Raw genomic sequence first — 15,218 nt, 5'->3', positions numbered from 1 at the left:
TCGGGAGATGCAGCTGGGCTGGGGACTAGTCTAGCTGGCTGTGGCTTTACTGTGGTGAGGTTTCCTCATGCTGTGCTAAGATGGTATGGAGTGGCAGAGAAGAGATGCTGAAAACACTTGTGAGTAGAAACCAGAGCATCCAGGAAGCATGAAGGGCCATTGGACTGGAGCCAAAGGACATACAGGGCCCTTTGTGCACTGATGTTGGCTTGGTAGGACCTCCTTGGTCTATCTACCAAATCAGTCTTATGAGAAGTGAATGTCTATGGACTCCTTGCCAAAGTCCCATTTATTGGCATCTGCTCTTTCAGTTCCTCAACAGGCATGAAGCTACCCCTCCAGCAGATGGCTTCTAATTCAACGGGGAGAAGCGGAAACCCAGAGAAGGGAGACCCTTTCTCCAAATCACACTGCTGGTGGCACAGCAGGGGAATAAAGCATTGCAAATCTCTCCGTCTACCATGCTGCCTGCCATTGTAGACTTTTACCAAAAGGTTGTGAATATTCTTTGTGTACCATAGTGCCTTGACACGTAAGTCACATTTGCTTGTTGTGGGAATGAGGTTTAGTTCTTAGGCCCACCAAGCAGTTTAAAGAGCAGTGCCGGAATGTTTTTTATGTGGGTGCCTCTGTCGCTTTCCTGTGTGTGTGTGTGTGTGTAGAGGGTGGGGGTGGAGTCTGGAGAACAGGGGTGTGGAACTTGGGGGGGGTGGGGGTGTCAGGGAGAAAGGATTTCTAGACAGTGCAATCGGCCTGCTTGAGATACATCTCCTGTGAGAAGAGAAATGAACCACCATGGGCCTGACCCAAGTACTACTCTATGGGAAATCTGGTTTGCCCCTTCCTAATTTCCACTTCTGTTGCTCAGGAAAGGGGGGGGGGAGAGGAGAAAGAGGAGAGAGAAACAGGAAGAGGGAGAGGAAGAAAGAGAGGGAAAGAAGAGGGAGGGGGAGATGGGGGAGAGAGAAGGAGGGGGAGAGGAGAGAAGGAGGGAGAGGGGGGAGGGGAGAGGAGAGAGAAGGAGGGAGAGGGGGGAGGGGAGAGGAGAGAAGGAGGGAGAGGGGGGAGGGGAGAGGAGAGAGAAGGAGGGAGAGGGGGGAGGGGAGAGGAGAGAGAAGGAGGGAGAGGGGGAGGGGAGAGGAGAGAGAAGGAGGGAGAGGGGGGAGGGGAGAGGAGAGAGAAGGGGGGAGAGGGGGGAGGGGAGAGGAGAGAGCAGGTGCCAGCCAGATTCCCAGCAAGAGCCTTCCACAGAGCTGCTGTGAGGAGTGGCTATCGGTGCTTACATACGCTGCTTTGAAAAACAAACCAACAAACCACGCAACCGAACAAGAACAGGAAGAAGGGCGCGACGAGCTCTGCGTGGCCGGGGTCCGCGGCGGGCGGGGCCCGGAGCGTGCGTGCCTGCGTACGTGCGTGCGTGCGTCCGTCCCTCCCTTCAGAAGAAGGCGGGGTTGGTGTGCTCGATGGCGCAGCGCCGGCAGTGGCGCTTCACGAAGCGCAGCGCCTCCACGGACACGTCGCAGTCCTGCACGTTGAGCATCTGCAGGTCGAAGCAGTTGGCGGCCACGATCTGCAGCCCCTGGCCCGTGATGCTCTCGCAGGACTTGAGGCTCAGGCGCTTGAGATTGAAGCAGTTGAGGGCCAGGCACTCCAGGCCCGTGTCCGACACCAGGGGACACTTGCCCAGGTCCAGCGACTTGAGCTTGGGGCAGTGCTTGGCCAGGTCCTCGACGCCGTGGTCCGTGAGGCCCTCGCAGCCGCGGGCGTTGAGGTAGCGCAGCTTGCCGCAGTACTTGGCCACGTAGCGGATGCCCACGTCGGTGACGCGGCTGCAGTGGGCGATGCTGAGGTAGCGCAGGCGCGACTCCAGCTTGGCGATCTCGCGCAGGCCGAAGTCGCTGACGCAGCGGCAGTCGCTGACGCTCAGCTCCTTGATGGCGGCGCAGTAGAGCATCAGGTAGCGCAGGCCCTCGTCGGTGAGGCGCACGCAGCGCCGCAGGTACAGGTGCGTGAGCTGCGTGCAGTGCGCCGCGATCGTGTGCAGCCCCTCGTCCTCCAGCACGAAGCAGTCCGTCATGTCCAGGTAGCGGATGGAGATCTGTTTGCCGTGCAGCGGGGACAGTTTAATGGAGGCCTCCCGGGTCAGGCTGATGCAGGTCACCTTGGAGCACCCTGCGCACAGACAGACAGACAGAAACGCACAAGGCTCAGAGCGACCCGTGAGAAGGAGAAGGGGGAGCGTCCCCGGAAGGACGGCCCCCCTCGACGGAATGCATGGATGGATGGATCCCCGACTCCTCAGCCTGGCCTCCGAGGCCGCTCCTGGGGGGGGAGGGAGGAAGGGGGGCGCCGACCCCTCCCCTCCATGGGGAGACACAGGAACGACAGCGCCCCCACAGTCACCTGATGGCCTGTGCTGATCCGACAGTCGGAGAGACAAGCCTCCTTCTGCTGGGTCAGGACTGACCAAGGACATGCCCCAGATCCTTTACTAGTTGCTTGACAGGGAGCAAATAACCCTATTTCTTTCCTCTTAAAATATTTCACATCAACCGTGAAGTGTACACACTTATTCCTCAATTGCAATTTTACCTGTACATATAGACAATATACAGTATAAATACATATCTAAAATTTCTTTTATATATAATATACTGAACTATTGAACTATACATGTAAACAAATATATATATACATATATATTATATGGGCATATCTTATGCATGCAAACATATATACCAAAGAGAGACATTTGTTTGAGCATTAGGGACCAAGAGAACACTCAATAGGCCCAAAGGCAAGAAACCAGTTACAGGAGAAAGGGTTATCAAGCTAATAAAAGAAACTGTAAATATGGAAGCAAACCTATTAGTAATGTGAAAAATTGGCATTGGCAAGCTACAGTATCTGGGCTAAATATTCCATCTACTTTGTTTCCCACTCTTCATGGGTCCATCTATTCATATCCATTGAAAACATTACAACATCTAAAAAGAAACCTCAAGAAAATTTAAAAAGGGGATGATCCCATTCCCCACAAAGCAACTGCGAAGAAGTGAGAAATCGTGTATAAATACCTGGTTTGGAGCCTGGAAAGCTCAGCCGTTCACTAAATGCCTACATTGGGCTGCTCGCTCCCTTCCAAAGCAGTAAAGAAAGATGACAAAGCTTCACATGACCCTGGCGTGGCAACAAGGACCCGGGGTTCACTATATATAATTTTCTCTCTGTACTTCTCAAATCCCTGTGGCAGTTCTGCAGTCAGATAACTCACTTCAGACACCTCTGCACCTTGGCTCTTTGCTGTAATATCCAGGCTTCTCAATACCTATGCAACAGTGTTATTGGGGACTTTGCTCTCACGTCCTGGCAAGCTTCCCAGAAAAGTCTGATAAAACACTGGTCCTGAGAATAGCAAGGTTCAAAGGTCACGTGCTACCAAGGCAAGAATTTTAAGAAGGAGTGAAGTGTGCAGTCCAACACCAGAAAACAGCTGTGACCCACTGGAGGCCGAACATGCTGTTCAGAGGGCTCTGTGCTTTTGTGAGATCTAATTGTTCTCCCAAAGTTTAGCTTTGAAATCTCCATTTCATTTGAGTTTCTTTCTATGGGGTAGCTGTAATCCTGCATACACTGAATTTATTTGTCTATCTATAATATCTACAAAGACATTTTGTTTACTCAGATCACATGAAACTTTTATCCCTGTAATTTTGTTTCCAATTTCATTTTTATTTAAGAATATCTAGCAAATCTGTGGGACTCCAGGAATGGATGTGATATTTAGTCTAGGAAAATATATACCCCATCTTATAAAAATGAGTCCCAAATTTAATGAAAGATTAGTCTAGTTGTGGTAAGCTGTTTTGATAAGATTGTAATATCTTATATCAGTAACTGGGTTGACCACAATTCTTCTAGATTTGTTGAGTTTAGACTAAAAAGAAAATAAATTGCTTCATGGATCATGTAGGTAATATTTATGGGTAGTTCACACATTCATCTATTATAGATATGGAGAGAAGCTGAGGAATCATTCCATTTTAACTTCATTTTTAAAAGATGAGGTATCTTAGGCTCACTGAGACTATGTCACTTGAACATTCAGAAATAGTCTGTCTCTCAACTGCTGAGTCAAGACTTCTATGTAGCACTGGTGCTCAGTAGAAAGTATATTGGGAATGAACTATATAACTTGTGGATGGAGATGGTAGGGGAAAAAAAACTGAAAGAGAATGAAGGAAGGGGTGACATTGTCCAAAAAGAAATGTATGCATTACTTGACTTATGAAACAGTAACTCCTGCACATCATCTTTATAATAAAAATTTTAAAAATCATAAAAGAGTGTGTGTATGTGTAGGTACTAAATGACCACAGTGAGCCATAGAATTTGTGCTTTAGAAAAGGATTTGCATCTAGCCACTGAGGAACAAGGTGTTGGAAGTGATGATCTAAAGGAATTGCTGAAAGAGAAATGGTTTGGATACATTTAGAGTCTTGGTCATGAAAACAAGGGAGACAGGAGAGACAAGAAAGCAAGAGGGGGACTAGAAGTGTCTGAAAGGATTTAATGGAAAGTAAACCTGGAAAGGTCAGCTGGGATCAGAGCATGGAGGGGACTGCATTAATATCAGGGTAGGGTGGATAAATATTATTCGGTAGGAAATGAAGAGCAGAGATGATACAAAGGAGATCCCTCCATTAATTTTAAATTTCATGCACCGTTTCCTCTTATTACTGGGCAAATCTCTACTTTGGGAAGCAAAATAGACCAATCAGAGAGGACCAGCTACTGACTTCTGAGCAGGTTAATAATGACAGTGCACCAATGCCAACAGCTGAGAGAACCATGTGGCTAGAGTTTCCATTTCCAAACAGCCCATGTGGTTTCATCATTTTGGAATTTAAAAAGGATCCCAAAGAGAGACCACAATTACTCACAGTCTGTGTGAAGAATGCAGAGGACGCCCCTTTAACAAAGAAGGGGCGGGCTCTGGAAACTTAAAATATTTTTTCTAACCTGAGAAAAATAAATGTGGATTTTGTAAAATGTTCAGTAGATTTGATTGTGAAAGTAAATTGTGTTCTAAAACATTTTTAAGTAGGGTTAACATTCAGAAAAAGCTTCGAGAACTATCCCAAATCACAAAGTGTAGAAACAAGTTTCTCCCACACCACAATGCTTTCTCTTTCCAGAATTCCTTGGGGGCGGGGGAGTAAGAAACCCTCCTCATTTCCTGTTGCTTTATGCCAATAGCTGCTCACGACTAACCAAACACACAGTTACTATGGTTTTGTCCTGAAGCCAGCTGAAGCAGAGGAGCAACCGGCTGCCTTCCAGCAAGGGAAGATCTGCAAAAAGTAATGGACTGTCAACTGAAACAATTTCAGATGTCCGTTTTTGAAAGAGAAAGCGAGCTGCGGGCCGGATTTACCTCAGATTTTGTTGGAGGGCATCATGTACCTCACATACTTGTAAATCCCGATTTCTGATTATTTGCCTCGTACAGTGGTTTTTACTTCTGTTTCCTCCCCAGTAACCCTTGAGGCTGAGCCTAGCGCTGTGGACTTCCGTTATTCCCTGATGCCTCTTACACATCTCAGTCTCTCAAATGTTCGTCTCTTGACTGGGCAGTGGATGAGATAAAGAAAGGCTGTTAGTCAGGCTGAACCCCTTGTCTGGTGCCAAAGTTTACTCTCAGCTTTAATTCTTCCTGCCTGAGAGATTTTCAAGCAAAAAAGTCATGGTGGGGATTTCCTTCCTTCCTTCCTTTTCTTTCGTTTTTCTTTTTTTAATGACCTAAGATTTGATTCAATGGACTTGGCTCTTTCACTATATGATAGAGAATACAGCTTAAGAAAAGGTCTGAAAGTCTGAAATTATCCGAAGTGAGAAGAGTGGGGGTAAAGTAGAAGGCACTACTCCCTTAGAGTGGTTACTTCAACATCGAGGGAGTGACAAAGTCATCCTGAGCATAGCCTATGGTTATGTGTGTGTATGTGTGTGTGCGTGCCAGTCCTGGACCTTGAACTCATGACCTGGGGACTGTCCCTGACCTTTCTTGCTCAGTGCTAGTACTCTACTATTCTAGACACAGCTCCATCTATTTTTGGTGCTTACTTGGAGATAAGAGTCTAATCAACTTTCCTGACCTGGCTGACGGCAAACCACGATCCTCAGATTTAAGCTCCTTAGTCACTAGGATTACAGGCGTGAGCCACTGGCACCTGGCCATAGCTAAGTCTTTTATTCTCCCTGCAGCACCGTCAAGCTAACAGCAGAGAACGCATGCAGAGTCCTGGCTACAGCTCAGACATAGCCAACCAGGAACAAGTGGAGGCCAGGCTAGCGCTCAACAAGTTGACTTAGCTCTCAGGTTCCCCTTTAGGTAAAGTTCCATATTTGCTTTCTGTCATTGTTTTGCAGTCACTGTGAGCATTCTGGGAACAAGAAAACCACGAAGTCACACATTGCCAGGGACAATGTGTCTGTCGCTACTCCCAGCAGAAAGCCAGCATGGGAGACCACAGGACGGGAGGCCAGGGCTCCTCTGGCCTGGAGGGGCTTGATTTCAGGGCCACAAGGGTCGCCACGGGCCCATCTGCGGCAGCCAGCAAGAAGGTCGGGTGCGGCCAGGCCTCTCCCACTGTGGATGGATGCATAGCATAGGGGTGGGGTGTGGGGGGCCCGGTGCACGCAGGAAAGCCATCGGCCTCACTTACCCGACACGTCGAGGTGTTCCAGGTTGGGGCAGAGGGACACGACGTGAAAGACGGCCTCGTTGGAGATGTTGTAACAGCCGGAGACCTCCAGGCAGCGCAGCTCGGGGCAGCACTGGGCGATGGTGTAGAGGCCGCGGTCGGTGAGGCGCCGGCAGCCGCTGACCACCACGGTCTCCAGCATGAGGCAGACGTTGGGGGTGTCCTGGCACAGCCTGCGGGTCAGCACCTTGAGCGCGCGGTCCACGTGCACCGTGTCCCCGGCCAGGCGGATAGTCCTCCAGAGGCGCGGGTCCCACGCCAGGTTGTACCAGCGGCGGCACACGCGCGCGCAGCGGCACAGCTGGTTGGTGGGCAGGAAGGAGAAGACGTGCACCAGGCAGTGGTCGGGCAGCCGGTCCACGCTGGCCTGCTCCTTCGGGGGCCTGGAGGCCAGGCGGATGAGCGGGTGCGTGAGGCGGGGCGGGGGCGGGGAGTGCACCAGGGCCACCGTCTCCCCCGTGATGGACGAGGACGAGGTGGACGAGCCCCTTCCATTCTGGAATCCTGGCAGGGCTGGGGGACATATCAAGGCCGGGCTGGGCGTGCTCAGTGTGCGCATGCTCAGGTCGGAGTCTGCCAAAGGATGGAGAACAGAGGGTGAGGAGGGGGCGGGGCGGGGGGAGGCCCAGACTTTGACAGAGTAGTATGGTTCCATAAAATATTTTCAAATCCCAGAATGTACATGAGGCAGGTGGCCTCATCCACCAATACTTGCTCTGCTTGTAGGCTGTCGTTGAGCAAACTTGTTTCTTTCAATATAAGCACGTAAACTGATAATGAACTCTGTTATGAGTGAGTTCAGGGACTCCTAAGCATGCACCATCTAGTGGTGTTTTAATCAACAATGGACAACAAAAGATTGTTGCCCAGGGATATAGCCATCTTAATTTGTATTTGTTCTCGAGTATATATTTCTCAGCATGTAGCTCTGTGTGTGTGTGTGTGTGTGTGTGTGTGTGTGTGTGTGTGTGTGTACGCGCGTGCGTGCATGTGCTGGTCCTGGGTTTTAAACTCAGAACCTAGGCTTGTCCCTGTGCTTTTTGCTCAAGGCTGGCACTCTACCACTTGAGCCACAGCTTCACTTCTGGCTTTTAGGCAGTTAATGGGAAATAAGAGTTTCAAGATCTTCCTGCGTGGCTGGCTTTAAACCATGACCTTCAGATCCCAGGTCCGTAAGTAGTAGGATTAGAGGTATGAATCACAGGCACCCTGCTGTAGCTCTGCTTTTAGAAGATATATGTCTGTACTTTATAGGAAGGTGGGTGAATGAATTGAGCTTTAGAAAGGAAGAAATCTAACTGTAACCCCTCTGTACAGCATCTTTATAATAAATAACTTTTTTAGAAAAGAAAAGAAAGAAATCTCTCATGGGAAATATTCCATGTGTGCCAAAAAGATCAGTGTCAAATACAAGAATTAGAAAAGATGTTAATTTTGTGTATATAACTTGAGGAAAGATAGGTATTAACACAATCCAAAGATCATGAAAAAAATTAAAAGAGAAATTACCACATGCATTTTTATAGAACATATACTTTGAGGCCCGTGTCTCCTAATGATGTTGGAAAGCCTAAAGATAGAAAAAGAATAAAACCCACATTGATGTCTGCAAGAAGGTATACAAAATGGCTGCTGGAAATGTTATTGATAAGGAAAAGAAGCATAGAGGAATAGGCATTCCATATTAAAATTCTGTAAGTCGCATTGATTGAATTACATTTATAGGTTGAAAACAGAGTATTCATTTAGTCACTGAGTGATTTAACACACATTTTACTTCTGCCTAGCTGAGGTCTAGGAAGGGAGCTATTGCCTTTGACTAACTTAACCTAAACCAAATCTTCCTACCCCACCTCCTTTCTGTACCCACTACCCTATTAAAATACTGCCACAGTGTAGACTCTGACATATGCGATTTCTTGGAATCCTTTAGGAAAAAGAAAACAGATTATGTTGAGAATATTCCTAAATCACACAAAAACCAACATGGTAAAGGATAGAAAAGTTTGTCTAAGGGGCTGGGGGTTTAGCCCAGTGGAAGGGCGCCCACTGGGCGCGTGCAAGGCCCTGGGTTTGGTTCTCAGCCCTGGAAAGAAAAGAAAAGAAAAGTTTGTCTAATTCTTGGAGCAGGAGAAGTCAGTTCTCAAAAATATTAAGATGAAGACAATGAGTGTTGAATCTTCTAGTAGAAGACTTTTAAAATAAAATTCTTGGGAAGCGTTTGATCTTTTGTCAAAATGTACATTTGACAAAATGATGATCTTTAAATCAAATAAATAAATTGTACTTTTTGTGTACTGAGGCAATTTTCTGCTGAATAAGCTAAGAGACAGGGAGTGCTTTAAAGTTCAAGGAATTCTGGCTTAATAATAATGTAGAATAGCCTCATGTATTTGTGCTAGAAAAATCTGGATTTTGTTCTTAAGGAACTTTAAATGTGTTAAGAATACAAAAAATATTAACTGTGTTTTTCTAGAAGAAAAACCCCTAAAACTTTTTTTCCTCTCTCATGATTTAAATGTTCTGAAAAATTTACATCGTCAGTAATTACAATACAGTATCAAAAATATTCAAGGCATCTTTTACACACACTTATTAACTAATTTTTGTCCAAATAGTGAGCTGTACTGTGTTGTACAAGTTTTTATTTTCAAACCACTGTTGTTTATACTCTAGGAAGTCTATTTACATTACCGTGGGCTTTGAAAGTCAAAATTTACAAAGTTACCCTGAATTTCCTCCTTCTGATTACCAAGATTTTGTGCAAGATGCTTTCCATTAGAAGTTGTGTTTCTCCTCAAGAATCATTGCCATAAAAAGCAAGGTTTCTTTTCTTAGCTTCAAACTCAAGCTTAGAAAAACAGATCCACAAAACCTAGCTAGTGAGAAAATAATACACTCTGAGCAATCTCTTATCTTCTTGTTTTATTTAAAAATATTTTCTTTTAATGTGGTTCAGCTCATGTAAGCAACCTGGAACTTACTTCAGGCACAAGTTCTATTTAGTAGAAATTTAGCTAGAGAAGCTAGCCTTCTCTATACAAATGCATTTCCTATGGAAGGGCCTATTTCAGGACACAGGAGTTATTTGGGAGTACCTACAGAGTCAAATGATGGCTAAGACTCATTCCTGCAAGCAAAACAACTATTCTGCTAGTTACTTGGAACAGCTTTGTATGGGTAGAAGACTTGTGATTTTTTTTTTTTTCTGTGAGTTGTGGGGCTTGATCTCAGGGCCTAGGCACTGTCCCTCAGCTCTTTTGTTCAAGGCTAGTGCTCCACTACTTTGAGCCACTGAGCCACTTCAGGCTTTCTGGTGGTTAATTGGATATGAGTCTCATGGACTGGCTTTGAACTACAGTCCTCAGATCTTACCATCCTGAGTAGCTAGGATTACAGGCTTGAGCCTGGCTCTTGTGACACTGGCATTTCCTAAATACTACCATATACAATCTGGTCTGAGGTATAGCGCTTTATTTATACTTTAACATCAGTTCCTCAATGCTATCCAATATCTTACTGTGATCTAAATTAAACCTAGGTTCTATTTTGCCTTTAACTCTCATGGAAGAGAATATTCACCCCTCAGCTAAAGAAGCTTTTAAGCTACGTTGATCTAAAAGCTATAAATAAAAATCAGTGCAATGTACAGAAAAGCTTCTTTGGATTTTGCCTACACTGAGTTTCCAGAAAGGATATTTCAGGAAATTTATGTCCAAAGAAAGATTAGATAGCCTTGGAAACTATATTTGTCCTATCTCATAATTTACCAGATTTCTTTTGGGTTAAGCTTGTGTTGAATTGGTGATGTCTCAGAAACATCCTTTTCTTATAAAAAGGGCAAAGAGAGATGGCCTGAACGATGTATTCCTTGATGGAAAGTAGAATGACTTGTCCCTGAAACACTTCTACTAGAAGCTACTTTTGCCACAGGCAGAAGGTGAATCTACTGTGGAGGAGCCTTTTAGTAGAATCTCAGTAAACATCTCCTAATCTTCCATTTTGATAAAAAGCAAACAGGGTGGATGCCAAAGGCTCATACTTGTTTCTGTGTTGTGGTGTATGTCATAATTTATTTTAACTGAAGCATGATTTATTTATAGCCAGGAATATCCATTTTCCAAATAAGAAAATGGTATACCTGATTTTTAGAATAACACATTTTAAGCAAGTGAGTATACCTGGCAATGATTATGACAGAAGAATATAAAGGTCTTGAATTTGGGGAGCACTGTGAAGGTCAAAGAGTTGTAAAGATAGATGAACTTGGATTTCTATGTCTCCTCTACCACATGCAATTTGTATCAGGTGGACGGAGTCACTGAAACTCATGAGCCACCAGACAAGAAATAATTTCACCCTTTTCACAAATTGCTAAGCAAAGCCTCTGACAAGTGATACTGTGATGAGCAGAGGCATTTAAGACATTCTTCATGGGAAAGAAATTTTGGGCTCCCTTCCAATGGGCTCTGTTTTCAGGGGACATATCATCCTAGATTTCTTGGAGCCCTCACTTCTTTGTAAATTACTGTATTGTTGCTTCCACAAACTTTTAATACGTCTTTCATGTCTGGGAGTGGGGGAAGACAAAGAATACATGGTCAGAGCACAATGTGACTACTGCCTACTGCGAGTCATTTCTCCTGATTTGTTCAATAAAATCTGTTTTCTGTGACCGGGAGGACTGTAATCTCCTTTCAAATTCTCCCACCACCACTGCAATGGTGCCTTCTTTCTCTTCTGCTCTTCCTTTTCCCTCAGCAGTCTCTTGCTGACCCTTCTCCGTGGCAAGCCTCTTACCTGCTGGCAGCCCCAAGAATTTCATCCTGCATTCTTTTCTGTCTCTCAGCATCTGGTCTCTTCAGGTACTTGTAAGTTAATGACTCCTGAAACTCAATTTCTAGTCCAGACCACACTCTTTTTCTCTTCATGTCTGTGTCTGGCTCAAACATTAAGCACCTGATGGACCAGTGGTGTATGAGATGGAAGCCATTAGGCACTTGTGACTACTAAAAAGTCAGTGATGATATTAAACATTAGCCGTTCAGGCATAATAAGCTTGTTTCATGAGTTCAGCAACCACATGTGGACAGTGGTGCTTTAAGCAATACAAATTAGAGCGATTCCATCCATGTAGGGAGTTTGAAGAACAATGCATATTAGCCCTCTCCCTACAAGTGTGTTAGATGCATCTCTAGTAGAGTGCATATGAATGAATTCATCAATACCATTTGCAAAACAAACTTCCCCCTGAGTTATCTCTATTGTTCCTGGTGCTCTGACTGCTCATCCGAGGCTAATAGCACAGGATCCTTTGGATCCTAACTCTCATCTACTCGTAGGTCCCTTCCTTTTGGTTATCTGTGGGTCTCACCACATTGCCCCTTTCTCTTCACTTTCCTCATGTTTTTGGCTTTTTCTTAATTCTGGTCTTCTTTCTGCTCCCACCTCTCAGACAAGGTCTTCACTCTGCATTTAGAGTTAACTTCTTAAAATAAGGATATATTTCCCACCATCAACACAAAGGAGAATGGGGGCTGGATAAGATTAAAGTACATCATGATTATGAAGATGTCATAATGGAACCCACTAAAAACTCAACAATGGGGAAAGAGGAAAGGAGAGATCAGGAGAAAAAATAAAGGAGGTACATTTTTATCAAGCTATAAAGTCTGCATGTCTTGGAATAGCACAATGAAACATCTGTGTACAATTAACATATTAGTAATAAAACAACTTTGGAAGGAGGATCTATGCAGAAGAGAGCTGATTATCATCAAGGTACACTCGATGACAGCAATGTCTAAAGCATAGTGACAGTGTCCTTAGAAAAAGACAAGACAGCGATACAGGAAGAAGACACAGGACATAGACATGGGAAAGATGAAGTATGTATGAAGATAAATAGGCAGGTATATTGTGACTATACATAGAACTCCTGGGGCTACCAGAAGCTACTGGAAACAAACAAGGGTCCTCTACCCCTGTATCAATGCCTTGGTTTAGGACTTTGGACATCTGCACAACAAGACAGTAACTCCTCTTGCTCTGTGTCACCTTGTTTCTGGCGTTATGTTAACAGTATCTCAGAAAGCGTTATTGATAGCAATGGATTCTCATGAACTTTCTGCTCAGTCTGCCCTCTAACCACAATCTTCCATATTTCTGCCTCCAAAGAAGCTAGAATTACAGGCATGACCCACAGCGCTGAGCTACACACTCATTGATCAAAATGAACTAAGCAACACAATGGCAGTGATGGGAGGGAGGGAACGAGTAGGAAAGAGGGAACAGCTGATGCTATGCAAAGGGAAAGGAATATCACCTGATGTGGAAGAAATAACTGTATTGTCAAAGCTCATAGAACACATAAACTTCATAGACCACGATAGACAATTTGCCCTATGAAAGTTAGAATGTGTTTGCCTTGCATGCTTGAGGTCCTGGGTTCAATTCCTAAGCATCACATAAGCAAAAAGAAAAAAGCCGGAAGTGGTGCTGTGGCTCAAGTGGTAGAGTGCAAGACTTGAGCTGAAGAGCTGAGGGACAGCGCCCAGGCCCAGAGTTCAGGCCCTACGACCGGACCCCTCCCCCGCAAAAAGTACAATATTTCATTCAAGTACATTATAAGTGAGTATGTACATATGTACACATACATATATGACTTTAACTAAGCATCACTGTCCCACAATACTGTGAAATTTGTGAAATTATGTAATCACTTAATCACAATAAAGAATTTGCAAAAAAATTGTTAAATGACTAATATAACACTATACTATGTGTAAAGGCATTACATGGGAATAAAGTGCATATTTTTAGAATGAGTATGACAGGCTTCCAGAAAATTCATAACTCTGAACACATGCTCATGACACACCAACACTCAAAAGAAATAAAAAAAATTTTTAAATTGGACTAGAATTTTAGGACTTTGTATGTATGTGTGTGTGTGTTTGTACGTAAGCAAGTGTGCATGTGCACATGCAGGGCTTGAACTGAGGGTCTGGGTGCTGTCCCTGAGTTGTTTTTGCTCAAAGTTGATACTCTACCACTTGTACCACAGCTCCACTTCTTGGTTTTAAGTGGTTAATTAGAGAAAAAAGTGTGACAGACTTTCTTGCCTGGACTGGCTTTGACCCTCAACCCTCAGATCTCACTCTCTTGAGTAGACAAGATTACAGGTATGAGCAATCGCATAGCATTGTTTTTGCTGATCATTTTTTGTAAGTTTAGGTAAGAACCTAAGACAGGACAAGAACTCCTCCCTCTCCAGAGGAAGGTTCCCATGTCAACAATAATAACCACAACTGGCTTTTCCTTGACACTGGGGGAGAGGCAGTATTTTTCTATTTTCTGTCCAAAAGAAAGCTGGCAGATAGCTCTGCATGGTTTGGGCAATGTGCCATCACTTGTCTTGATAAGAGAAGAAACACATCGATTTCCATGAAAAGACTTGAAATCTATCATCATCAACCTTCAAGCTGTAGCCTTAATTGTTTTCTATCTTTAATGGTTGGATCATGCTTTAAATTAACCCCTATTTCTACATGCACAGTTGCAATTTTCCAGTGTTTGGATCAAATGTAGTATATGGCCCAGCATTGAACTGAGATTGTAATAAAGAGACACTTAACAATTTTAGTTAACTGTAGAAAAAAAGCCCCACAGGGAGCAAGAGTCTGGTTCACAAATCTAACCTTCAAAAGAGAAGAAAGATAAAACATTCACTAAACTTATGACCATGTAAAAGAAGAATAATTAATTAGAGGTCTTCTAAAGCAAAAAGAATTCCCAATCTCCTTAATAACATATGCTTCACCAATGTTGAAATTCTTTTAACTGTATTAGTGTAAATTTCTGTATAAATCATTTATTATATACAAGGCCCTATTCTATGTGTCATACACACATAAACTCAGTAATTCAATTTCCCTCTTAACATTTTAAAATGCTTGGAAAAGCTGAAGACCAAGCACAGAGAAAGCTTTCTCTTTCCTTTACTGTCAAATGAAGGAAAAAGGAAAGGAACTGCAGGCCCAGTTGAGATTAACTATCTTAGTTTTCAAAACATTGTTATACTTTCCATAAGGTACTTCTCATTTTTAGTGGTAAATAGTAAGTTTTTTTTGGAATGAAATCCAAGCAAACTAGCTATATCCAGGACACTGAGAAATCTAACACATCTCTCTGGCATGTATACCTGCATAGACTTTCCAAAGCACTCATATCTTAACACACTATTATTTCTGGGTTTTGTGTTCAGATACTTTTGCTTGGCGTGGTTGTTCAGGTGATGCTCTACCACTTGATCCATCTCTCCAGACCTGTTTTCACTGCTTATTTCAGAGAGGAAGTCTCATGGACGTTTTCAGCCTGGGATGGTCTTGAACTGAGATCTCTTGGATCTTTCCCTCCTGAATAGCTAGAATTACAGGCCTGAGCCACTGGTGA

The 15,218-nt window shown here is 44.1% G+C and overlaps 1 protein-coding gene across 4 annotated transcripts in view; it reads right to left on the bottom strand.

Moving 5' to 3' along the window:
• Window positions 1-1,355: 1,355 nt before the first annotated feature.
• The window catches only part of Fbxl7 (F-box and leucine rich repeat protein 7), a 351,598-nt gene continuing 337,735 nt past the window's right edge, over window positions 1,356-15,218 (bottom strand). For all 4 annotated transcript variants that reach the window (XM_070042075.1, XM_070042077.1, XM_070042076.1 and 1 more), the window contains 2 exons: window positions 6,726-7,337; window positions 1,356-2,172 (listed from right to left, as the gene is read on the bottom strand). In XM_070042075.1, the coding sequence (XP_069898176.1) occupies window positions 1,436-2,172; window positions 6,726-7,337 (1,349 nt within the window). In that variant the 3' untranslated portion in view covers window positions 1,356-1,435. The remainder of the gene's footprint in view (window positions 2,173-6,725; window positions 7,338-15,218) is intronic.

This window comes from Dipodomys merriami, unplaced genomic scaffold (assembly GCF_024711535.1).
Source record: "Dipodomys merriami isolate MVZ:Mamm:240054 unplaced genomic scaffold, mDipMer1.0.p SCAF_32, whole genome shotgun sequence".
In the NCBI taxonomy this organism is placed as follows: domain Eukaryota; kingdom Metazoa; phylum Chordata; class Mammalia; order Rodentia; family Heteromyidae; genus Dipodomys; species Dipodomys merriami.
Note: the sequence above shows the minus strand (reverse complement) of the source record. Positions and strands in the feature narration are given on the sequence as shown.